At 33.9% G+C, this 26,865-nt stretch overlaps 1 protein-coding gene and 1 long non-coding RNA gene across 6 annotated transcripts; one reads left to right on the top strand and one right to left on the bottom strand.

Moving 5' to 3' along the window:
• On the top strand, positions 1–21,435 carry LOC145055609 (uncharacterized). 5 transcript variants are annotated; one of them, XR_013685251.1, is made up of 4 exons: positions 1–460; positions 1,007–1,136; positions 1,240–1,279; positions 19,869–21,435. It is a non-coding gene; the product is annotated as an uncharacterized LOC145055609 (long non-coding RNA). The 5 variants fall into 5 exon arrangements; XR_013685252.1 differs by lacking the exon at positions 19,869–21,435 and adding an exon at positions 14,067–14,184; XR_013685250.1 differs by lacking the exon at positions 19,869–21,435 and adding an exon at positions 11,168–13,952.
• LOC145055608 (putative calcium-transporting ATPase 13, plasma membrane-type) lies at positions 1,486–4,793 on the bottom strand. Its single transcript, XM_079003958.1, has one exon. The coding sequence runs from the start codon at positions 4,696–4,698 to the stop codon at positions 1,645–1,647; it is 3,054 nt and encodes a 1,017-aa protein (XP_078860084.1). The 5' UTR covers positions 4,699–4,793; the 3' UTR covers positions 1,486–1,644.
• Positions 21,436–26,865: the final 5,430 nt, after the last annotated feature.

Below are 26,865 nucleotides of genomic sequence, written 5' to 3'. Positions count from 1 at the left end.
TCATCCTTCTTCCCTATTCCTTTCACTTCTCTCGATAATCCTAAAACATAGCGTTAGATCTGTTTTTCCAGTCATGACAATCTCACCTACGAATGGTCCAAGGCCCGAATGCAATCATCCCCAAAACGATTCATCAATCTTCTTCATCTGATTTCACCCACGCATCCTCTCTAGATTACGATCGCTGTGTGATTCGTTACTCACAGCACGAAGCATAAGGTGACAGAAAGGTATATCCGCCATCGTTCCTTCATCACACACACACTGTAAATCACATGAATAAGAAACCATGTTTATGACATATCTACCACTGATTATGTGTAATTTCATGAAATTACATTTGCATAACGAGATTTATCTCAATTGGAGGCAGCGAGTTCACGAATAACCGAGATGAACGTAATCGCAAGTGTTTCAGAAGGAAAGCTTAGTTATGTTTGAAGTTCGATCCCAAACCGTGGTACTTTGCAACTTAAAATCGATACGTTGTACTTTGATAACCATAACTGCAGATCTTGTGCATAACGAGACGTGTTTTTGTCATATCTAATTTAAATTAGTCGTAATTTCATGGAATTACTTGAGCAAAAACAAGGTTATATCTCAATTTGAGGTACGTAGTTCAGGAATACGTGAGTTGAATGTGATCGGAAATCTCACAAGTGTTTCAGAAGGAAATATTGAGTACCTAAGTTCTATGGATACTTAGTAATTAGCAACTTCGATGTTGATAACGTTGTACCTATAAGCTATAACCTTTTTGAGATAAAAACGGAGAGAATGTATCTCTAGTAACCTGAACTTTGTTCTCACGGTTGATGAATGCAAAGATGAAAAGAAGAGAATGGATATTGAATTTTGTTACACAATATTACATATGATAGGATAGTACACAATGGTACTAATGATCACATAGAATGATGCTGCTTTCCCACTATTCCTGAATAGCCAAATTTTTCATAACAGATATCTATTATGAAAGCTGAGATCTTAACTGTGTGTCCAGGTCATCATCCTCGTTGTCAATGAGTGATGACACATCAATTCCATTCATTTTAACATGCCCCTTGAAGATATGATGTGGTGAATGAATAGCATCAAGCTTTCTTGGAATTGAGCAATTTGTCAATGGCTTTGTAAGGATGTCTGTTCTGATTTTCTCTTTATTAAACATTTCTGGAAGCAACTTTTCTTCCAATTATCTGAGCTTCATGTTTGTTTTACATTGGACGATTACAGGTGCATGGAGCTTCCAAATTACATAGCTGTATTTCTTCAGGTACAAATTTCACCCTTAATTACAACTTGGAAAAGAAAACCTTTTTTATTATGATGATGATTATTAGTAATGTTTTGAACTTAACATGCCTTATAAATTACTGTTCAATTTGTAATGCAAGTATAGAAATTGCATAATAAACTTGTTTTGCTCTTATTCTCTCGTTTGGAAATGAACCAGTAGATGGAGAAGTTGCAGACAGATAATACCAATTAACAATGTTATGATAGTTTCATAAATATAAACCTGTATACATAATTGTAATAACTAATATTTAAATTTTACAAATAATCATGCCAAATAACCCTATACTTATAAAGAATGACAATTCACCCCTCCCCAGGGGACTTATTCCATCCAGATCGTTACCAAATCCACCTTCGTATTAGTCGTACATAGTCTAAAAACGGTTTATCTGGCACTGGTATCAACTTCACAAACCAACCAATAGGCCACGACAACGCTGCAATCGCTATACAAATCCCCCACTGCCCCCAATTCAGTTTCTCAGTATCTGCAAAATTCTTTAAAAACTCCACCATCACAATCTGAAGAGCAACAGTCACCACAATAATCCCCATAAACAATCTGTTCTTATGAAGCCCTTGAAACACATTCCTCTTCTCCAGCTTCCTCGAGTTGAATTCATTAAACACTTGACAGAACACAAAAGTATTGAAGATAATCGTATTCTTCACTCTCTCATCAACATTAAAGATCGATTTACCTTTAAACTGAAACGTCAAAAGAACCGTTATCTGATACATAGCTTGTGCCAATAAGTTCCTCCACATCACATTTGTTATAAGCGGGGCGACCCGACCCACGGGCGGGTTATGCATCAGTTCTTTAGTGGGTCGCTCCGTGGCAAGTGCTAGTGCACCTAAAGTATCCATAATCAGATTGACCCATAATAGTTGGACTGCTGTTAACGGGACATCACCAGCTGATACAGCTGCAACGAAGTTTATAACAAGAGCTGCAACATTCACAGTGAGTTGAAATTGAATAAACTTTTGTATGTTGTTGTACACACACCGACCCCACCTTAAAACAACTGCAACAGAAGCGAAATCGTCATCTAAAATGACAATATCTGAACTTTCTTTAGCCACTTCGGTTCCTTGAATCCCCATTGAAAGCCCGATATCGGCTTCTTTTAGAGCCGGTGCATCGTTTGTTCCATCACCCGTGACTGCAACCACGTGGCCTTTCTTTTTAAGACACTTCACCATTAGAAGCTTGTCAAAAGGAGACGATCTCGCCATTACTTTTATATTATCGACTTTTTCCATTCTTTCATCGTCTGTGTAGTTTCGGAACTCCTCGCCTTCTATCACTTCACCTTTGTTGACTGTTTGACCTCCTTTCAGGATCCCACATTCTGTAGCTATGGCTTTTGCTGTGAACACATTGTCACCTGTTATCATCTTGATCTCCACCCCAGCAGATCTGCACGCGTCTATGGCTTCTTTTGCCCCCGGTCTACACGGGTCCTTAATCCCGACAATTCCTAACAATGTCAATTGTTCTTCGTTTAGTGTTTTGTAATCCGTACCTTTTGGAATCTGTTTATGAGCGAAGGCGATGCATCTCAAGCTGCTTGCTGCCATTCCTTGGATTATGTTCTCGAGGCGTGTCTTTTCTTCATGATTTATAGGCTTTAGAACACCGGTTTTCTGATAATAATTTGAACACATTGCTAGTATGATTTCAGCAGCTCCTTTCCAGTGAACATGTACAGTGTCATCTTCTTTCTTCATAACCGAAATCCCACTCCGTTTCTTCTCGGAATTAAACGTCTCGACATGCAACACGGTACAATCCCGTTTCAGTTTCTCCATATCCATACCCAAATTCGTTACCGCCCATGATAAAATCGCCTTTTCGGTTGGACTGCCGGAATACTCAATTCCGGTTCCGGAGTTGTAAACGGTACCGGTTGTATTTAAACCGACTCCTTGATGGTACAGTCTGATGACTTGCGTATCTATTGTATCGGAATTAGAGGAGTTGTCTTCAATGAGATCGAGACCGAGCCAGAATTTTGTAACTTTCATTTTGTTCATGGTTAAAGTCCCGGTTTTATCGGTGCATATAACAGTGGCGGAACCCATGGTTTCACAGGCGGACAACTTTCTAACCATGGCTTGATCCGCCATCATTCGTTTCATGGAGTAAGCGAGCGTGAGTGTAACAGCTAGCGGTAATCCTTCCGGGATCGCCACCACGACAATCGTCACTGCCGCTGCGAAAATACGTGTAACGGAATTGAGTATATCGTTCGTATCTGTACGTTTCCCGTTGTATTCCCGATTCCCGTGTTCGTCTTCTGTGTTTCCGGTGAAATACCGGATTAACATGACCACAAGAACAAGGAAAGCAACCGCAAGACCAACTTTCCCGATTGAAGACGTGAGTTTATTAAGACGAGCTTGTAGCGGCGTTTGTTCGTCGGAATCACCAGTTACGGAGCTCATCATCTTTCCCCAAGCGGTGTTCATTCCGACCGATACCACAAGCATTCGGCCATGCCCGTCTGCCACTTTTGAACCGGAAATCAAAAACGGATTCCGGATGGAATCAATGTCTATATGATCACTTTCTCCGGTCATGCTTGACTCATCCACAAGCAAAGAGTAACCATCGATGAACAATCCGTCAGCCGGAATCTGATCTCCGATGTTAAGAATCACAACATCTCCAACCACCACATCGAAAATCAATATCTTTTGTCGCCTTCCATCTCGTATTGCATCGATTTTTATATTATTACTTATTTTTGACAACTTGTCAAACTGTCTTTCTTGCCGGAAGTTACTCACCGCTGAAACCGCAATAACTAGAAAAACTGCCACGAAGATGCTCCCGCCTTCGTACCATCCTTCTTTCGCCCCTTCTTCTTTGATTCCAAATCCAAGCGAAAGTGCTGCACATGCGAGTAATATCAGAATCGTGGGGTCCTTAAAAGCCTCCGCCACAAAGTAAACAAACCCTTTCGGGGGTGGTTTATTGTAAGTATTGGAACCGAATGCGTTTTTTCGTGTTTCCATCTCGGAATCACTGATTCCATGCTCGAGATTGGTTCGTAGAGATTCAGCCAAGCCCATGACACCGTTTAAATTTCCAAGGATCTCCAAGTCTTTGGATTTGACCAAATCGGTGAGGTCTGTTTGGTCAATGCTTGCGAATTGGTCGATAGATTTTGGGATGCTGATTTTAAGAGCAGTATATGAAGGTGTTGCGACTATACTGGGAATAGGGTAGCGGGGAAGTTTGGCGATGGATAGCATAGTGTTTGAGAAGTAAATGGAAAAGTAAGCTCGACGCCATCTTTTTTGGGCTATAGTAAGTGTAATTGTGCTTATGTTATATAGCATCCCTCCAATGTCACATTGGGATTCAATTTCGGAAACCATTTTTTGGAAGTTTTCGTATGCAAGGCAAAAGGATGCTCAGTTGAGGATGATTAGATGAGATGGAAGAATTTCAATCTTAGTACTTGCGTCTCTTATAATACATATATGCTTTACGAAAGTTCAAGGAAACTGCATAAGAACCCATTTGTTGAAAACAGTCTCATTCTGATATTTATACTTATTTATACATTATACATTGGTTTTCATTAAAATAATTGTTTCTATCATCTCTGTGTTTTCTTGGTTATTAAATGGCATCCATAAATAAAATAAAAAAGAACACCTGGTTACCTAAAAGGACAAGTTAACAATTTTTACGTGTTAAATGCGTGGTCTTTTTTTTTTTTCATAAATAAATATTACCTGATTGTTTAAGGAAAAAAAGAATGATTTATTTGTCGGCCATGCCCATAGACAGTTCGGCACGATTTAGGATTGTGTTAACTCCGTCAAAACAACCGCCTTCCCATTGGATTAATGCTGCCGTTTTCGGACTTGCGATGTTGGTTTCTGCTGTATTTATGAAGTTCTTAATTAAAATTAATATAATGTATGTTATAATTTTTTAGAAATTAAGTTAATATGCTAAACAACAAAAATGTAAAATAATTAGAAGTAGAAATAGAGGTGCATAAAATAATGGATTTTAAACGATCCGGATAAAACCGGCAATAGGGCAATCGGATGATCCGTACTCTGTCCGGATTTTTGTTTTGAAATTGGAAGTTTGGAACTCGAAGGATTTTGGATTAAAAAAAGAACAAATTATTAAAATCATCCCTGTTGTTTGTAAAAGTTTTATGTTTGGTCCCTTTTTTTTTTTTTTTTTTTTTTGTACTTGTCCCTATAGTTTGTTTTTATTGTGCTTTTTTATCCCTGATCAAACATGGAAAGACTTTTTTGCCTTTTATATTTTTTTAGTCTTTGTTTCTTATTTATAATTTAAAAAAAGTAAATTTAATATTTAATAGATATGTGGGGTCCAATCTCACATTCACTCCCATTCCCACCACCAGCCATTGAAAACAACCGGTGACCACCATATTCCACTGGCGGCCACCAACGACCTTCGAAAACAACTAGAACCCGCTGACGACTTTTGGAAACCTGAAATGATATTTGAAATAATCAAATCCACCACCACTCGTACCCTCTTTCACTCGTCTTTCGCCTCCGGCAGCCTCCACCATTCACTGTCGACACTTCCTTGTCACCTCTTCTAACCACAACCACTTACCACCAACATCAAATTCAAACAAAACTGAAACAAAAATCAAAACTGAAAGCAACAAATTCAAAAACCCAAAAGAAAACACACACAATTTAAGTTTGCTTGAATCAAGCACCAAAATTAAGGACATTAAGGTTTATTTAAGAACTTCCATCTATGAATAACATTTAAGTTGCAAAATTACGTTTTTTTCCCCTGAGATTCAATTTCCATCATCCTGAAACTGTAAAATCACAGAAACAACATGTTCATGAATAGAAATTTTCGTTTTTTAATTATGGGATTCCAAGTCCCTATGTATATAAAAACAATTCAGATTTGGAGAGACCGAGAGGGAGGAGTAGAAAGCGATGAGGAGGTAGATCAGCCGATAGGAGATAGGGAGAAGGATTCGAAGACCTTGTCTGAACATCTTGTTTGTACATCTCTTCGGTGATGAAGATCTCATCTGATTCGCCGTCACCGAAGACCACCACCGTCGTAAACTCGTCGTTGTGGTCGGTTATCTGAGAGAGATGCCTGAGTGGGAAGTCGGGTGAGAAGGTAACTGGTGGTAGACGGACGTCGCCGATGGTGGGTTATTATGATGCTTTTTATGTGGAATGAAGGAGAGATTTTGATAAGGGGCCGTTATAGGAGATGATGGGTGCGAGTGGAGTCCAATCTTTATTAAACATTTTTTTATTTTATTGAATAAATGAAAAAAATAAGTAAGGGTATTATAGTCTTTTCACATATGTTAGAGGCGAAATTCGCAATAAAATCAAACTATAAGGACAGTCTAATGCAAAAAAAAATATATGAGAGACCAAACATGAAATTATAACAAACCACATGGACCATTTCAATAATTTCTAAAAAAAAAATCTACTTTTTGTTTCTCACACAACAAAATGCGTTTTCACGTTTTGGCATGATAACTCATCATCTACACATGTTGTATTTAAATGCGTACAACATTTCTAGTTAGCCGACTCCTCGTGTTCTTATTTGTCCACGTGTTATGTCCATATCCGTTTTGCTTAAATCTTGATTACAACAACAATATCTTATTGGTTAACTAGATGAATTCACAGAAATACTTATATAATTGAAATCTTTATAAATATATGTTTTCTTAAATATAACAATAACGTTGTTAAATTTGATATAATAATTCGTATATGGAATTGATATAATATATTAGTTATTTTGAATTATATTATAATATATACATCTATTAAAACTACATAATGTCAATCGTTTGAATGACCCATACCCCCGCGAGTTACTCATAAATGAAAATAAAAAATAATATATGGTTTAATGTTATTTGTTTTTGTTAATTAATTTTTTAAAATTTATTTGTTTAACATTTTAATTTCTATCATTGTAATTATTTAAAACATCAAAAATTATTTTTGGTTTTTAAAGGTAACAATATAAGCATTTATATAAAGTTAGTTTTAACTATTGTTATTTTAAGTTATTTAAGCTATTTATTTGAAAATTTAAATGATTATAAAAATATCTTTAGGAAATATTTTAGTTAAATTAAGATTACAATTTAGTTTTTTCATTTAACACAACAATTTATCATTTTTAACTATTCACAAAATATTATTTGAGTTTTTTAAGTGAAACTGAAATTTATATTTAAGTTGACCATGTAATGTTATATTTAAATTAACAATTTAAGTATTTTATCAAAACTATTCAAAAGTGTAGCTTTAAACTGATAATGAGTTACATATAACAACATATTAAATCTAATAAATTAAGTATAATATGTTAAAAATTAAAGACATAATTTTATTAGTAGAAGTAAAGATATTAATTTAATATTAAAATTTATTTTATTTATGATTACACTTTAGGTTTGATATTTATTTAACTTTATTAACCAACTTATAATCATGATTAGAAAAACACTACAATTGTCACTTTTAACTATTTACAAAATATTCTTTGCGTTGTTTAAGTTGAACTAAAATTTATATTTCAGTTAACCATGTAATGTTATATTTAAATTAACAATTTAAGTATTTTATCCAAACTGTTCAAAAGTTGTAGCTTTAAAATGATAATGGTTTACATATAATAACATTTTAAAATTAATAAATAAAATATAATACGTTAAAAGTTAAAGACATAACTTTATAAATAAAAATAAATTAACAATTTAAGTGTTTTATCCAAACTATTCAAAAGTTGTAGCTTTAAACTGATAATGGTTTGCATATAACAACATATTAAATCTAATAAATTAAGTATAATATGTTAAAAATAAAAGACAACTTTATAAGTAGAAGTAAAGATATTATTTTAATACTAAAATTTATTTTATTTATTATTACACTTAAGGTTTGATATTTATTTAACTTTTTTAACCAACTTATAATCATTATTAGAAATGCACTACAATTTGTCACTTTTAACTATTTATAAAATTTTCTTTGCGTTGTTTAAGTTGAACTAAAATTTATATTAAGTTAACCATGTAATGTTATATTTAAATTAACAATTTAAGTATTTTATCCAAACTGTTCAAAAGTTATAGCTTTAAAATGATAATGGGTTACATACAACAATATTTTAAAATTAATAAATAAAATATAATACGTTAAAAGTTAAAGACTTAACTTTATAAATAAAAGTAAAGATATTATAAGAAATTGAAAAGTCATGAGAGTTTTAAATGAATGTGGTGTCTTGGGAGTTTCAAATGCATGAGGTTCAAGAAAAAATGCTAGCTTTATAAGATAGATAGATAGATAGATAGATAGATAGATAGATAGATAGATAGATATAATTATTTATGTTAGTTGCATTGAAACCCATCTTAATATTACAACTATCTAACTTCTATTTAGATTATTATGAAATCTCCAGAAAAGTCTTAAAATTTTGAGTCATCTAGTCCTAAATTAAATTTCATTAATGAAAAACGACAGGAAACCGGCTATTATAATCATTTTTTCCCTTTTTACCTTTTCAGCAAGTTACTGCTGATGTGGAGTGCCAACTGTATTGCTGAGCTGAGGTGGCATCCAATTCCTTTACAAAGTAAAAAACCAAATTAAACCTAGTATCCTTCCTCTATCTTCTCTAACTCACTTAAAACCCTAATTTATAATTGAACCAACAAAATAAGGAGTTAAAACCGAAGGATTTAGGTGAGGTGAAGCAAATGGAAATTGGAACTCACGGTGGTTGTAAAGCGATTAAGCTTAGGAAAATGTTCACCAAACAAGTTTTTGACCACCCACAAGAACCATCGAGCTTTATTATCTTCTCAATAGACCATCATGCTTCATCTTCTTCGATTTAAATGAGTTACGAAAAATTTTCTGTACTTCATTCTTCTCTCCCTTAAACAACGTCACTATGCTAATGTTTCCGATCTTGATCTCCCCCACAATAGCGACAATAACATATCACCATTCCATTTTTCGGGTTGGGAATCTTGAGATTGTTTTGATATGAGTGATGGAGGAAAGAAAAGGAGAAAGCAGAAAATCCATTAGGGTTTATCGTGAAGTAGAATAGATTACCTGATGTGAATAGAATTTTAAGCAGAAGAAGTCTTAAGGTCGTGTTTTGGTGAATTAATATGGAGGAAGAAGTTGTAGGTTCGTCTTTACATATGGAGGAAGATGAAGGTCATAAGGATTAATAAATAAATATGAAGAAAACAAAATAATAAGTACTTCTAGTTCACTTGGTAAGTTGTCCGGTTTGTGAGTGGGAGGTTAAGGGTTCGAGTCCACCTTCCCCTTTTTCCTAAAAAAATTTGGTTTTTTACTTTGTAAAGGAATGGAATGCCACCTCAGACGCCATGTCAGCTCAGCAATACAGTTGGCACTCCACATCAGCAATAACCTGCTGCTGAAAAGGTAAAAAAGGGTAAAAGTGATCACAATAGCCAGTTTCCTGTCGTTTTTATTAATGAAATTTAATTTAGGATTAGATCATAAACTGGTCCAAAATTTTAGGACTTTTCTGGAGATTTCCCTAGATTATTTATCATTAAATCAATACAACTCAATAAATTTTAAATAGATAATTAATTTATATTTATGATATTTAATTGAATAATATTAGAAATATTTAAACTGAGTTAGGTAAGCTATTTCCTTTGTAACGTATTAGCTTCATTTTCGGTTTGTCATATGTTAGTTTAGAATGTATATGTTCAGTAGATAGTTTGAATAAAAGTCACTACTAGAAACCTGACCTACATCGACGAAACAATTCGTTTCTATTCCGTCGCTAATGGATGTTTGCGATGGATCAACAACAGACCTCCTCCATAGCCAATTAAAATGTGGCTAATGATTTAGCTAATGATTTAGCGACAAATTAGTTTTTCCTTGTGACGTACTTAGCGACGGATAATCCATCACAAATTTTGTCACTTATTTCAGTTTTGTATGTCATTGGTGGAAAACTTAATAACATTATTGTGTCGTTGATCCATCGCAAATATCCATATTGTTTTTTATAGTCCCTTGCAGATTCCTCCCAAATTTTAAGGTACCATATTTTTTTTCATTCCTTCGTTGCAAATATATAATATCATTTTTTATTACAAACTAAAACAAAATACCAAAAAAAAAACAAATAATTAAATCCCAAAACAAGCATTAACATCTAAATACCAAAATCATTAATTATTATACAATCTAAATATCAAATTTTAACATTGATTGATATTTGATTTCAAAGTAAAATGTACCAAAATTCTCAATTTCCTCTCATATTTTGCATTGCTCAATACATATTCTCCATTGTTTCATATCTTGCATCGATTTGTTGTTGTTTGACCTCCATTTATGCAACTTTAGCAAACATCTCCCCACACATTGATTTGTTGTTTATACACAACAACAAATATACATAGTGTAAGTTAAATAGAACATCAAACAAATTTATTTGTGTTCATGTAAGTTAAATAATATATGCTATAAACCTATTTATCAAGTAAAATCAACCGAAAAGTAGACTTAAAATTCTTTTGTGACTAACCATGTTCATTCAAGTAATCAATGAATAACCGTGTAGAAATATCAGTAAGAACATTTGCTTATGGACTAGAAAATCCATCTTAACAAATGCTTTTCATCAATTCCTATAATTTATTTACACATGTGATATAAGACTTTAAATAATTCTGATTACACAGTCAAACAAATGTAAAGAAAAGTCAAAGTAATACCTGAATGGTGGAACAAGTGATTTTTTCAACACAAAATGCAGTTCCACAGCATGGCTCTGTCAGCTCAGTATGTCCATCAAAGTTTGTTGACTCCCAAAAGATTTTGGAAACAGAAGGGCATAATTGGGAAATCAAATAAATTAAGGAAGCGTTAACAAATTCATTGATAGATGATGTGCTACATGACATTATTTTGTGTGAGCTCATTTCGTACGGGCTTCAATAGCAAAAGTGGAAGGTAAAGATGATATTTTGTAGGGTGAACTGCAATGTTGTTCATAATGACTATTTGACTAAGTAAAAAACAGAATCATTTCATATACTCCCTCCGTCCCAAATTAATTGTCCACTTTTGACTTTTTAAGTCTTTTTTCTTCAACTTTGACCTTAAATATTTTTATTTATGTTATATATTACTTAATAAAACTTATAACAATGAAAATAATTTTAAAATACAAGGCATTCATATCTTTTGCATCAAGTATTATCTATCGAAAACAAAAATATTTAAGGTCAAAGTTAAAGAATAAAGACTTCAAAAGTCAAATGTGGACAAGTAATTTGGGACGGAGGTAGTATAATTTAACTTGACACAAAAGATTTGTTACAGTTTCTAAGAAAAAAAATACAATGATACAAATTACCTGCATATTTGATGAAGTTTTCACCATATAATCAATTGGAGGAATCTTGTCCTACTAACGGAAAGACATCTCACATATCGTGTATCAAAATAACATCATTAGAAAATTAAAAAAACATGAACATGATATGATAATATTTGTTGGTGTTCTCTAGTACCTCATCAAAGATCCACTTGCAAACACCAAATTGTTGCAAGAGTTAAATTTATTTGAAAAGGAGCCAAACTATATGTTCAACATTTGTTGGTGTTTTCATGAAATATAGATTAAAAACACCGACTATGGTCATGTAATTCTCGGTTTGTGATAATGTTTTATAGGAACAATTTCCACAATAACCTGGAGAATAAATACAACACAACAATATTTATCCCAAAATCATAAATCGTAACATTCCGTTTAAAATTTAATAAATAAATAAATAAATAAATAAAATAAATAACAACCCTAAAACCCCGAGATGTATCTTATATTTTATTTTATTTTAGCCCTAAATCCGTAATAACTTATCAGTGTTAGCAATAAGGAGTTAAATGATATAATTTCCAGAATTTGGTGTCTATATTGTAACATTAGGACTTGAAATGCAAATGATTTTGTGAAGCAGGGCTGTTTGGTAATTAATGGACTTAGTTTGAAAAACAAGGGGGATGGAGGGACTGAAAGTGTTAAAAACGCTTTAAGTTTGATGGGTGGAGGCGGGACAAAAACCCGTCACCTCGTATCCCTAGTTCCTCGTTTAAAAGTTTAGCACCCTAAAACCCTGATCCTAAAACTTAGCCACCACCTTTATTTTTCCCATCCCAGCCGTCACCTCCTTGATGCCATAGTGAACCACCGAAGCCCGGGGAGGTCGTCGCTGACGAAGACACGAGTTGAAGCCGACACCGTGACTATGGAGTTGGTCGGAAGAGCGAAGGCCTGTGGTGGTCGTTGTTGCTGCTATCGGTTAAGAAACGCCCCAACTCTCCTTCGTCTTTTCCCGCTGCTACATCGTCGCTGCCACTCTGATGGCCGTGTCGTTGTTGCCATCACTTTCGGCTACCAAACGCCACCACAAGGGAGGCTGAGTTATTTTAAAAAATTTATTTATGCTTATTTGAAATCAGAGTATTCATCTTAAAGAATAATATTGCGAAATTTATTCATAGAAAACATGATAAATATATTATCAAAGCATTTTCGAAGAAATGTATTTTGTTTATATTAAAACTTTAGGATGTTATCGTCAATACAGAAACATAAGCATAAACAGACCTTACATTCATTCACACTAGTAATTTACATCTCATTTAATCTCTCAGTGTAAAATGTCCTCGTATCGATACCCGTGATACAAATTAATTGAGTGGGTCATGTTGGGAAACCTGGTGAGTACATAAGGTTTTCAACCCACAATAATAAAGTTATTATGTTTCATCATCAAAGAATTAACCCAATTACCCATCCCCATTATCTTCTTTATTCTTAAGTATCTTCCCTAAGAATCATCTATTCCTCAATATTTATTCCTAAGGAACAGGCACGAAGTCCATCGCTGCCAGAGTTTATATAACAGACACTATGTCCATAGTTGCCGATGTTATTTGTTAGACACTAAGTCCATAGCTGCCAAAGTTTATCTCTTTTATTGACAATATTATTTTAGGGACTCCACCCACAATACAGGTCAGTGGGTTTTTAGAGTACACTGATAAACATATCATTCACAACACCTACAGGTTGCGAGCCTGCTAGTGTTCCACTGGATTGTTTAGAATAGTTCGTGGTTGTCATCTATACTCTGCTAGATGACTGAGCCATCGTTTGGGTCATCGCTTCTCATCATCTTTCACCTCTTATCATCTATATCATCTTTCATCTTTCATCTTTCATCTCTCATCATTCATCTCATCTTTCATCTTTCATCATTCATCTCTCATCTCATCTCATCTTTAATTTATCCATCTTTACCCATCATAATTATAGGTATAAAATACATATACAGTTTAAATCGAATAAAGCATTTATATTTTGTTCATCCAACATAGATATCAAGAACACAAATAATGTGCACACATAGCACGTAATTTATATTAAATACTTCATATCTATGTGTAAGATGAAAGTAACTATGCACTCACTTGTTAAAGTGATGATTTCAAACTTGGGCAACGCTTCACTTCTAACAATTCTATTTTCCTTCGGCAAAACCTAGTACATTACCGCTAGATTTTAGTCTAATATTTATAGCGACTATTTACGAACGATATTGTTTCATAAGTGTTAAACAATACTTTTCTAACATTAAGTACAGACAGGGCCAGACATGAAACACCAGAGGGCAAGACCATTTTGGCATTATAGCACTTCTGAAATCCAACAACCCTATACGGCCCTTCAAACCAGATTCTCCGTACCGTGAGTAGTTAAAAGATATTATAATAACACTTTGTGTGTGTGTGTGTATATATATATATATATATATATATACACACACACACACTAGACGCTTACCCGCGCCAAGCGACGGGTGCAAATATTTTTTTTTTTCTGAAATTAATTTTTATAGACAAATTGTTTTTTATATCAATTTTGAACCGGTTTCGGTTTTTTAAAATCATTTTATTTGACCAATTTCTGTTATGATACGTTTAGTTTTTTGAAGTGAAATTTAATTACAGTTTTAAGACCGGTTCGGTTCGGTTATATTAGAAAAAACGGAGAAAAATAGTTTCATACATATATTAAAACCTATTACTAAATGACGGTTTGGTTTTAACCTACTTGGTTCTCAAAAAACTTTGGTCGGTTTTTTTCATTCACTTAAAAAACGATTTTAAATACGCACCTCTAACCGGAGCGAGCAATCGAAAAATGATATTGTTTTTCACATGGACATAAATTGATAATACTAACTTATCAAAAATCTACTTGATATATGTTTAAAGACCTACTGAAATAGTATATAAATTTTAATGAAGGTAAATTTACAAGAGTATCCATAAAAATAGTTTATAATGAAAATATGTAAATTCAAAACTGATGTTTCTTTCTACCACAATATCCATGTTTGAGTCTAGTTATTAAAATAATAATAATAACACCACTCACATCTACTTTCAAACATAATTTCCTCAATTACCGATTCTCATATCGACCATATGCTTTTTAAGTTAATATCCCATAACTATTTTCATTAAGAAGTTGATAAATATTTATATTTCATTCTATAATAATTTTGACAATAAATAATTTTTGTTAGACATATAAAAAAAATAATGCTAGTTTTTTATTTAATATAAAAATACGATGCCTTCACTTGAAGCTACTCGATGTAAAGGAGATTAGAAGACAAAAGAAGTGGGGAACTTGTAACAATCAACACGACTTCATTGTAAGGGCAACACCAACAATTGTAGTAAAGAACCATGGTTTTGTGCAACAATAACTTGAAGGAGTACCACCTACGTACCAAGAAAAACTGACAAAGAGGCTTGGATCAACAACTAACTTCAAGAACATGAGCATAATTGTCCATTCTTCACATGAGAAAACATCCTTGATCATATGATATTCATCCAAAACATGAATTCAGTTGCAACGCCAGGATCATCTTGAACTCTAGAAAATTTGATCCAAAACATGATAACTTGAATGAAAAACCAAAAGAAACACATGCCAAAAAAAGAACACTTATCAAAAGCGACCCACCCATATATCATACCACAAATAAAAACTCAAAAACTCAGAGGAAGAAATTGCCCGCATACACAAAAGTACTAAACAACCTAAATGTCTTCTACCCTTGGGAAAAAGATACATACACACCAAGCTCACAGATTATAATTGTGTATTTGGTACACCACCAAAGAAAATAGTTTATGTTTAGATGGTAACTACAATCCCCTGAGTTGGGTGGTTGAGGTGGCTAAATAGATGCAATAAGCACGATTTGTCATCTCTTACACAAAAGATAAACAATTAGGGCCAAAAGAAAAATAAAATAAAATTAAACATTATGTTCAATCTATATCAATGGTTCTCAGAAGAGATGTCAGTCTGCATACTCCACAAAAAAGAGATCAGCAAATCCAGAAGATCAAAAGGATCACAAAAATACCCTTTCTTCCCTTCCTTCATCATATTGATTATTCCATTCCACATAATTGATTATAGTATTCCTCGGTGTAGGCTCTGAACAATGAGAGTTCAACAATCAAAAGACTATAAGATGAAAAAGAAATGCACAATAATCATAGTACATAGATAATTAGGTTTTTTAATACCTTAGTTCAATATGTATATGTTTTTTTTGTTAAACCAAATAGAGAATGAGGGAGAGGGGAGTGGACAAACAATGTCAAACTGGAGTGAAAACCTCAATCTGATAACATTAAAATGTACTTCCTTTAATGCAACTATCAAAGCCAACGCCTATCTGATAGGTATTCCAACTTTTTGCGTCTTCCCAATTGTCTACCTAAAGCAGCTATGATATGGTTTGAAGCGTCAAAAACACAAAAAATAGCATGCCCCTTCATTTTACGTTTGCTTGTACTTTGTTTTTGCATCTATCAGATGGATATCATATAGATAGTAGCTTAAAACCCCATAATTATTAAAAATAGTGACTTGCTGTAGAAATAAATGAAATAGAAAGTGAGAAGATTACCACCATGACTGGACTCTTGCATATAACATTCAGTGACCTAAATATACACACATGTATCTGTTCAAAAGTTAAATTTATGTTCAGTAGATAGAGAAAACTAACCGTGTAAATAAGTATCAAGTGATTCCAAGATGATAAACTCATAATTGAAGGACGTATTGGTCACTATGTACAAAATAACCTGTCAAATTTATTATAAAAAAGCAATAAAGCTGAGAACCAACAATATACAAAAAAACATAGATGGCTCAAAAGCTCCTCTTCAAGATTGAATTTCTCAAGAGACACAGTTTTAGATGGAATATGTAACAAAGTACGGATGAAATTTGAAAACAAATAAACAAACCTCCATACCAACATCGAACAAAAACCACCAGAAAATCATCTATACCCACACATCCAACAGAAAAACGTATAAAAAGACATAGATGACTCATTTCTCTAACACAAATCAACAATACGAACCTGGGAAACAAAAAAGTGATGATGGTCGCGTGGTCGTGAGGTTAGGGTTTCAACAGGTGCAGTGGTGGAGCGGTGTTGCGCTGGTCTTACTCTTGTTATGACTTATCTCACTCATTGACAGATAGATGAAGGAGCGACACAGAAGAGTATGGTCAAAGGCAGAGGTGGCAAACTCAGATATTTATAAATAAATGGAGAATGAGAGTAGAACAAATAAGAATAAAATTCAATCCAGATCCCAAATATTGGGCCAACTGTGTAGGAGGTCATCCGATTTGATATAGATTAACAACATCAAGAACTTTCAAAAGCGGAACCCAATATTATCACCATCTACTATGTCACTATTCTTTCAAAGAGATGGTCAGCGATGAGTGGATCGAGATATGGTATTGATGACCAGAAAAGAGAGAGAGAACGCCAGAGAGAGAGAGACAAAGGTTAGGTTTCAAGTGGGTCTAAGCAATGACGCGATGGTCTTGACTCTAGAATGGTTCGAGGTGTACTCCTGGTATGTTGTGAGACTGGAGCTGGTGTGCCTAACGGCTAATTAGGGTTGGAGAGAGCAAGTGATGGTTGAGAGAACGGAAGCATTTTATAGAGAGAAAAGATTTCAAAATTTTAAACAGAGAAAAGAGCGTGAGAGTCAGAAAAAGAAGGGATAAAGGATTTGATATACATCGGAAGCGGTAGTATCAGTTTATTTAGATAACGATAGATCTAGGATTAAAGGGGGGCTGAGTAAAAAAAACACTGTTGGTGATCACAAAATATTTCAGTACATAAATTTATTGTACAAATCGCATAAGGAGTTATACTTCTTAAAATTCAGCAAAATCTTGTAAATGCTTATTAAGGTGTATATATATATATATATATATATATATATATATATATATATATATATATGTATGTATACATATACATACATATATATATATATATATATATATATATATATATATATATATATATATAGTTTATAAGTTCATAATAATGATGCTGAACTTAAACATAAGCTATACTTTAAGTAGGGTAAGCATAACTCACTAGGAGGTTTGGCTAGGAACCGAGCTTTGCGGTGACAGAACTTTCGAGCTGAAAGCTCTTTTTCTCGAAGCCTTCTGGCGCTCCGGGACTCGCTTCTAGCACTTGCGAAGTGTTAGGGAATGGGAGGGGCTAAGAGGGGTGTTTGAGAGAGAAAGAATGGGAAAAATGTGAGTTGTTGGGGTGATTTGCGCCTCTATTTATAGGCTGAGTCCGGTTCGAACGCGAAACGTTACCTTGTTGAACGTTGGGCGTTCGTGGCTAGGTGTCATCATCTCGTGCCAAGCCGTGGTGAGGAAGCAGTGGCTTAGATCGCGTCACGTGTCGCTCACTGGTTACTCCAAAAACTACTTATATTCTAAAATTCGTAACTTTTGCATACGAGCTCTGATTTTGACGTTATTTATATCCACGCGTAGGTATTGACGGGATCTATAAATTTCATTTAGACTCCGTCAGCTAATTTTGACTTTGTTTTTAATTTTATATTTTAACAGACTTAGACAGTTAAAATCCATTAAAAATTCATAGTTTTTTCATCCGACGTCCGTTTTCGCCTATCTTTGTATCGTTTAGCTCATATTAATGAGATCTTCAATTCTCATTTAGGTTGTGTCGGCTAAAAATTGATCGATCTAAAATTCGAATTCTGGGTGTACACTTCTATGCTAAATCTTAGAAAAATCATAACTTTCTCATACGAAGTCAGATTTGGACGTTCTTTTCATGCCTGCTCTTGGTTTAACGTATACTACGACTTTAATTTAGATCGCTAAGGCTCAAAAGTGTTTTATTGCAAACTCACTTTTTACGAATCCCGGTGTCATGTCGGTTTTGCCGCAAAACTTCAACACATCATAATTTCTTTGTTATAACTCGGATTTCAACGTTCTTTATATGTACAAAATCCTTGTGACATATACTATAACTTAGTTAAGATTATTTATTATAAATAATCTTCTATCAAAAAGTCATTTTTGACGTTTATTGTCTTTAAATTAACTAGTTCAAATCTGCGAGCGTTACACCAACCATGTTGGTTGTCGTCCTTATTGCCTTTTCTGCAACCACTAGCCACCATGTGTGAGTGGCTGTGTGTGTATATTTGTTTGTGTTTTAATAAGAACATGTTGAATGAACATTCTTGGCCGAAAAAATGAAGAAAAACCACCACCACCACCGTGAGGTGGTGGCTGCCACCTTCTGTTGTCGTATTCCACTATCTTGGTGGATATATTGGACATTTTGATATTCTTTTGGTGCTAATATGTGTGAATGTTGTAAGAACTTGTATGTGTGTTTGAATTGTTGGAAATATCACTCGAACCACCGCCGCCGTCTGTGGGTGGCTGCCGACGCGGACTGTCGCTGACCACCACTGCCCAAGGTGGTGGTGGGTGGTGCTCGATTTGTTAAATATATAATTATTTAATTAGCTAATCATCTAACTTTAGGAGTTGGAAACCCCAATTAAGGTTTGGAAAACCCTAATGTCAAGAAACTCTAGTTTTTGGAGTTGGCCGGGACCCGCGTTAAAGTTGTTAATTAAACTTTAAATAATCACTTAATAATGCCCCTACAATTAACTTAATGCAATATTGGACTTAATGGGTTAAGTCCTTAAGGGGTTAAGTGTGGAACACAAACCTTGATTATCATTTTATGTGAAAACCCTATACAGGTGCTCTATTTTAGACAGTAATCGGGCGCATATTTGGTCTATTGATTAGATTATTATTACACCTGAGAATGACTAAGTCAACCTTAATCCGTCCTAACATTAGTTGATTAAGTAGTTAATGGGTTAAGTGTTCTTATTTAACCCTAATTGTCATTTAATGTGAAACCCTAATCGTTATTTAATGTGAGGTGGTCACTGTTGCAAGTGGCTATGACCTGTGATCGGGTATTGACTCAAGTATTTTCTTGTAGGTGATTGGAAGTGAGTTGAAGTTGGTAGAGTCATTCATTGCTTCAGTGATTATCTACGCGCATATCGAGGTGAGTTTCGCCTCACTATACCCGTGGGTCGAAGGCACCAATGCCGACCCACTAATTTGGTTATCTGTTATTAGAGGGATACTGAAGTGGTGTTGATTATGATGGCATGTGCGAAATTAGGAAATATCTAATGATTCATCATACAAATTCAAGAACACAAGGAGTAAATAAATCTTTGTAAACTCTTATTAGATCTAGAAAGATTATACAAATGGGTCTTGTATACAAATTCTCTCTCTAGTCTAACACTCCAAAATGGACTCTTTCATTCTTACATAATGGGAGTCACTCACTTCCTATTTATAGGAAAAGACTCAACCCATTTACACATACAAAGAGGAAAGCCTCTACATCCAAGCATGACTTTTCACCCTAACATTCTCCCCCTCAAAGTTAGGATTGGATGTCCGGCTTTAATCTCCAACGAGCTAGCGCGATGAAGACCAAACTCCCCCTTGAAGTAACACCGGTCTTCAAATCCGCAAATGAATATTCGAAAAACCCGAGAAGCTTCGAATACCCATCATTCTCTCCCTTTTTATAATCAAAAAATGATTATAAAACCCACTAAGGATGAGAAGCGCCCGAGGAATAATCTTCACGATACTCCCCCTTGATGTGTACCAAAAACGAATCACCAAAAATCTTGCACGGAAAAACAATCACGAAAAAGCCACAAAAAATTTCCAATTTATGAAAATTTTTGACTTTTTGGGTGAAAGTTGCAAGATTTTTCAAAATCCGGATAGATATTGTCATTTTCTGAAACTTGCAGGGACTCATTGCGCCCAAAAACAGCCAAATATGCGAAACTCTATCCCATCTGTGAAACTGGGCATAAAGCGTAAATTCGCACAAACTACAGGGACCAGAACTGTAAAATCTTCATTTTCTCAAAAAATAAGTCCAAATTCGAAGTTGGGTATTTTCTGCCAACTTTTCAAAACTGTAGGGACTCACTTCGAAAATTATGTATTCTCATCAAGTTTCGCTCCAAATTCGAAACTGGACTAATTTTTCCATGTTTTCAAAAGTTCAGGGACTAATTTTGAAAATCTGAACATCTTCTTCCCGATTAACACTAAAAATTTGTTATCACGCTCTTCCCATCAATTAGTGAATTCAAAGTGAACAGAATGTTCGACATCAAACTCCATCTGATTCAAATCTCAATTTCGATTGTTCTATCCCAAGTCAACAACTACCTTAGGTGAGATTGATTTCAATTTTGACTGGAACTCGACACCGAACATCAGTAGAACTTTCGATTTATCAAATTGGATATTCAATTTCGTTTCCAAGTATTCCTAATCAATTCGACTCCAACCTCAATTCCAATCACAAATTTGATTTTGACTAGACATTTTATCAACCAATTTCAAGTCCAGATTCACTGATCAAAAATGAAAAAACCAATTTTGACTTTCGGTTTGACTTTTCATTAGCCCATTGAAACCAATTCATTCTTCTGTTCTTGACTACGTTTCATCAGTTCTTCAACATGTTTATTAATGGAAACCTTCTTCTTTTTCTTTTTTAATCAATAAACAACAATAATCCGAAAATTATCTCCAATCTCCTCAAATCAAGCATCTAGACATCATCATTAGATTAGATTTGAAGGAAATTGATTCACAAATCGAATATGAATGAAACAAGATTCACGAACTGTTTTGTGTTCTATATTCAACACAATCGACTCCAGAGATGAATTCAACAATCAGAAAGCATCGATTGTTAAGAATGATGATAAGAACCCGAATTCGTATGAATAGAAGCAAAGAACAATAGAACGTACAAACACTTTAAGCGTATGAGTAGGAACGAACAAAGTGAATGTGCTTCATATCTGATTAATGGATTCTCTGGGCTTCAACAGTGAAATTGGATCAAAAACGGACTGATTAGCTGAAGTTAGTGTGATGGTTCGATTTGGGCTCAATCATTCGAATATGAACAGTTGCAGAAAGAATTTGGGCTCAAAATAAAAGACGAACAGTAAAATTCAACGCAGATCGATGAACACTAAAATTCGTTATTTTGAACTTATGAATTAATCAAAACAAAATTAAATGTTTGTTTTGAGCTTGATCTTTTAAAAAAAAATATTGGATCAATCAATGGGATTGAAACGGATTTGATCCAATGAGGCAAATCGATCAAAAATGAAAAACGTAAACTACGAATTGAAATCATGGATGTTTTGGAATCCATTTGAGAATTTGAGATACCTCTTTGACGAATCGAGATCCATTTTCAACGAACGAATCAAATTTGAAAGATCTTGGTTCTTTTGTCGGAATGAGAAAATCTCCAAATCGAACATTGTACCACCCACTATGCGAGATGTACAACTCGTTCTTCGTGTTCTTCAACGATCCAAGAACATCTTCAAAAGAACCACCAACACTTTTGGGTTTTAACTTTAAATTCAATGCAACACTTGGAGATTGTTGCTTTGGAACCCAAATTTGTTTCACGGATTTCGGTTTCACAACAACATTTGACGATTTTTGTGAATAAACCCGCTTGTTTTTGCGATTGATCTTCTTCTTCTTTTTCTTTCTCATCTTTTTGCATCTTGAAGACTTGACTCCATGAACAAACCCACTTTTCACAACTTCTTGAGTTTGAATCAAATCTTTTGGAGTTTGATACTTATGAATTTCATAGAAAGAGTACAAATGGGTCTTGCAATATTTCTCTCTCTAAACTAATGCTCTCATAAGTGTTCCTTACATAAAATGAGTGCCACTCACTACCTTATAAAGGAAAGACAACTCATTACACATACAAGTGGGTAAAGCCTCATCCAAGCATGACTTTGCACCCTAACATTTTATTGTATTTGAAGTGAGTGAGTTTTAAAAGAATATTATTGCTAACATAAAAACCTAGATATGAATTCATTCTGAAAGAATGTTATTACTGACATTAATGACGAATTTAATTAGTTTCCATAAAAAGAAAATTATAATTATGGATATAATTTAATATGCATACAATTATGGAAATCATTTAATATTTATCTTTATTTAATTAAATAATTATTTAATATTACTAAATTCTTATTGGTGCATTGTAACGCAAAATAAATATAAGAAACAAATTATGCATACAATTCTTATTTAATATTACTAAATTCTTATTGGTGCATTGTAACGCAAAATTTAATATGCATATAATTATGGAAATCATTTAATATTTATCTTTATTTAATTAAATAATTATTTAATATTACTAAATTCTTATTGGTGCATTGTAACGCAAAATAAATATAAAAAACAAATTAACCTAGCCATATATATATATATATATATATATATATATATATATATATATATATATATATATATAGGGCTAGGTTATAATGTGGATGGACAACTATTGTGTGGACGTGTGGATAATGCTATTTTATGAAAATTACTAAAAGAATATGTTGTTTACTAATATGAATACGTTCAATCTCACAAAACTATTGTTATTTTAATGGATTCTCACCAATTATTCTAATTCATTTTTGTTCTCATTCATCGTTCTTTATTTATTTAATTTAATTCTTACAGAATACGACTCAATAAACATCCTGATAATATTCTGACAGAATGAGAATAATTAAAAAAAGTGTATTATAACCATAAAGACGATTTAATTAGTGAAAATGCTTAATAATTAAAATAATTATATAAGATTGAATGTATTCATATTATCAAACAACATATTTTCTTTGTAATTCTCACAGAATAACATTATCCACATGTCCACGCAATAAATGTTAATCCACATTTGAACCTAGCTCTCTCTCTCTCTCTATATATATATATATATATATATATATATATATATATATATATATATCACATTAATTCCCAGGAATTTATACACTGAGTACAAAAGTGATAATATTAACTATTCTACATCTTCTTACAATATATGACTATTCTGGATGCTAATCACCTATAATAGTTAAACATTGAGAGGGATAGGCGGGTGACGCTTTGTGAGTTCAATAACATTTACAATTTAACGCTATGCCATATATATATATATATATATATATATATATATATATATATATATATATGATTGAAGCAAGGAGAGACAAAGAACAATAAATGCATATGTGTATCATATGACAGACTTTCCATATCAATCAATGATTTGAATCAAAGATTTACAATCATTGAGATACAACAATTTCAACATGATATGCATCTATAAGACTTCAGCCCAAGTGGCACATAAAATAAACAATTTCGGATTATCATTTTGCTAGAATATACATGCTTTCAACCCTACATAGCCTTATGCCAATACCAAAAGTGATACGAGTCATGCTCTACATGGCCAAAGGCACAAAGCCAATACAAGAAGTGATACGAGACATGCTCTACATGGCCAAAGGCATAAATACGATACCAGAATTTTACGAGACATGCTCTACATGGCCAAATGCTCAAAGCCAATACCAAAAGTGATACGAGACATGCTCTACATGATCAACGTTATAAAACCAAGATTACATAGGAAAACACTTTGAACATATGACACATAACATATAATTGTCCATATATTGAACTCACCGTGAAATAATTGAATCATAAAATGATAATTTGGGCAGCACTTCGTTTCTAAAAATTATTTTCTTTGACGAAACCGGGGATTTTAGTTGAAAACCAGGCTTTGTGTGGGCAGAGTTTCGACTGAAAATATTATTTTCTCGGGGTCTTCGGTGCGCTGAGACTTGCTTCGGGTGTTGGGGTAGTTCCATAGGCTTCGGGGGGGGGGGGGGGGGGGGAGGGGGTGTTTAGTGTAGTTTGAAAGGAAGTAGAGGGTGAAAGAGTGTCAAAATTGTAAACAAAATTCAGAAACCTCGCATCCCTTTTATAGTGGTCCGAAGCACCTGACTGCGTTGGGCGTACTTCGGTATGCACATCGAACCTTCGTACGTTGCGCGTAGCTACGTATTTTCTGATGGGTATCCGAGCTTCGGTCGTGGCATAGTTAGGAGATGTGTCCATCATGCGAAGGCACTAAGTGGCTGATACGTGTCTTCGTAGTACGATGGGCATACAACCTTCTCGAAGTTTGTGCTAAAACTTCAAAAATTCATATTTTTCGCGTACGAGCTCCGTTTTTTACGTTCTTTATATCCACACGTAGGTGGGATTATACTCTACAACTTTCGTTAAGATTCTATTGGCTAATTTTGACTTCATTTTTAATATTATATTTTTAACAAGCCGGGACAGGAAAAGTCCGTTAAAGACTCATAACTTCTTCATCTGATGTCCGTTTTCATCTGTCTTTTTACCGTTGTACTACTAATGACGATATCTTCGATTCTCTTTTAGGTTGTGTCGGCTAAAAATCACTCGATCTTTATTTCGAGTTTCGGGTTGTGTACTGCTATGTCGAATCTTAAAAAACTCATAACTTGCTCATACGAAGTCAGATTTGGACGTACTTTTTATTAAAATTCTCGGTTTAACGAATACTACGACTTTCATTTATATCATTAAAGCTAGAAAGTAGTTTATTGAAAACTCACTTTGATCCGAATCTCATAAGACTTCCAATATTTTCCGAATGATTCTAAACATAGTTTTACTTCAAGTCTCATAAAACTATCTTGTTAGAACTCAATGCTTAAAATTATATACTCCCTCCGTCCCAAAATTATAGTCCATTTTTCCTTTTTGGTTTGTCCCTAAATAATAGTCTACTTTTAAAAATAAATAACATTTTTACCAAAATACCCCCCATTATTACTTAACCAACTAAGCATTTAATGGAACATTAAATGCAAAGTAAGTACAAAACTGTCATTTTATTAAATAAAGTTAGTGGTAATCTACGATTCTTAATATGTGTGTTTTTGTCTGTGGACAGTAGTATTGGGATGGAGGGAGTATTATATAATAATATTCACTTTTAAGCTATCAAGCTTACAAAACACGATAATTATACATGGTTAATAACGTGTATGTTACAAATACCTCCTCCTTTTGAGGATTTCGTCCCCGAAGTTACAATGATTTAAACAAATGGGGATATTTTGCTCTTATCTCATTCTTATTTTTCCAAGTATAATTTGGGCCTCGATGGTGTTTCTACTGGACTAGCACCAACTCCACTTCTTTATTATGTAGATTAACTGCTCTTTTGTTTACGATCTCTTCAGGTTCTTCTACATATCTTAATTTATTATCCAGTTTCACCTCAGATAACGGAATTGTTTCATCATATATGCTCAAACATTTACACAGATAACTCACAAGAAACACATCATGAATACCTTCCAAATCTTCAGACAATTTCGAGCGGTATGCTTGTTTACCAATTCTCTGGATGATTTTGAAAGGACCAACAAATCTAGGACTTAGTTTTCCTTTCTTCCCAAATCGTATAATGCCTTTCCATAAGGATACCTTCAGTATTACGAAATCACCCACCTGGAATTCTATGGATCGTCTCCTTTTTCTGCATAGGACTTATGTCGATCCTAGGCCGCTTTCATTCTTTCTCGTACAATTTGAATCTTATTAGTGGTGTCTTGAATCATTTCAGGGCCTCCAAGGATTTTCTGTCCTACATCGCGCCAACATAATGGAGTACGACATTTACGTCCATATAATGCTTCATATGGTGGCATTTGTTTGAAGTGTGGTAATTGTTATTATATGAAAATTCGACAAGAGGTAAGTAGGTATCCCAGCTACCACCGAACTCCAAGACGCATGCACGAAACATATCTTCTACTATTTGGATTGTTCTCTCCGTCTGACCATCTGTCTGGGATGAAAAGTTGTGCTAAGAGCAACTCGAGATCCCAATTCACATTGCATACTCGCCTAAAAATGAGAAGTGAAGCGAGTATCACGACCGGAAATAATCTTTAGTGGCACACCATGTCTCGCAATAATTT

Source organism: Lactuca serriola, chromosome 5 (assembly GCF_051521515.1).
Source record: "Lactuca serriola cultivar US96UC23 chromosome 5, Lser_US96UC23_V15, whole genome shotgun sequence".
NCBI lineage: Eukaryota > Viridiplantae > Streptophyta > Magnoliopsida > Asterales > Asteraceae > Lactuca > Lactuca serriola.
Note: the sequence above shows the minus strand (reverse complement) of the source record. Positions and strands in the feature narration are given on the sequence as shown.

Coding starts and splice junctions, on each gene's coding strand:
- LOC145055608 (XM_079003958.1), bottom strand. CDS start 4,698: ATGGTTTCCGAAATTGAATCCCAATGTGACATTGGAGGGATGCTATAT.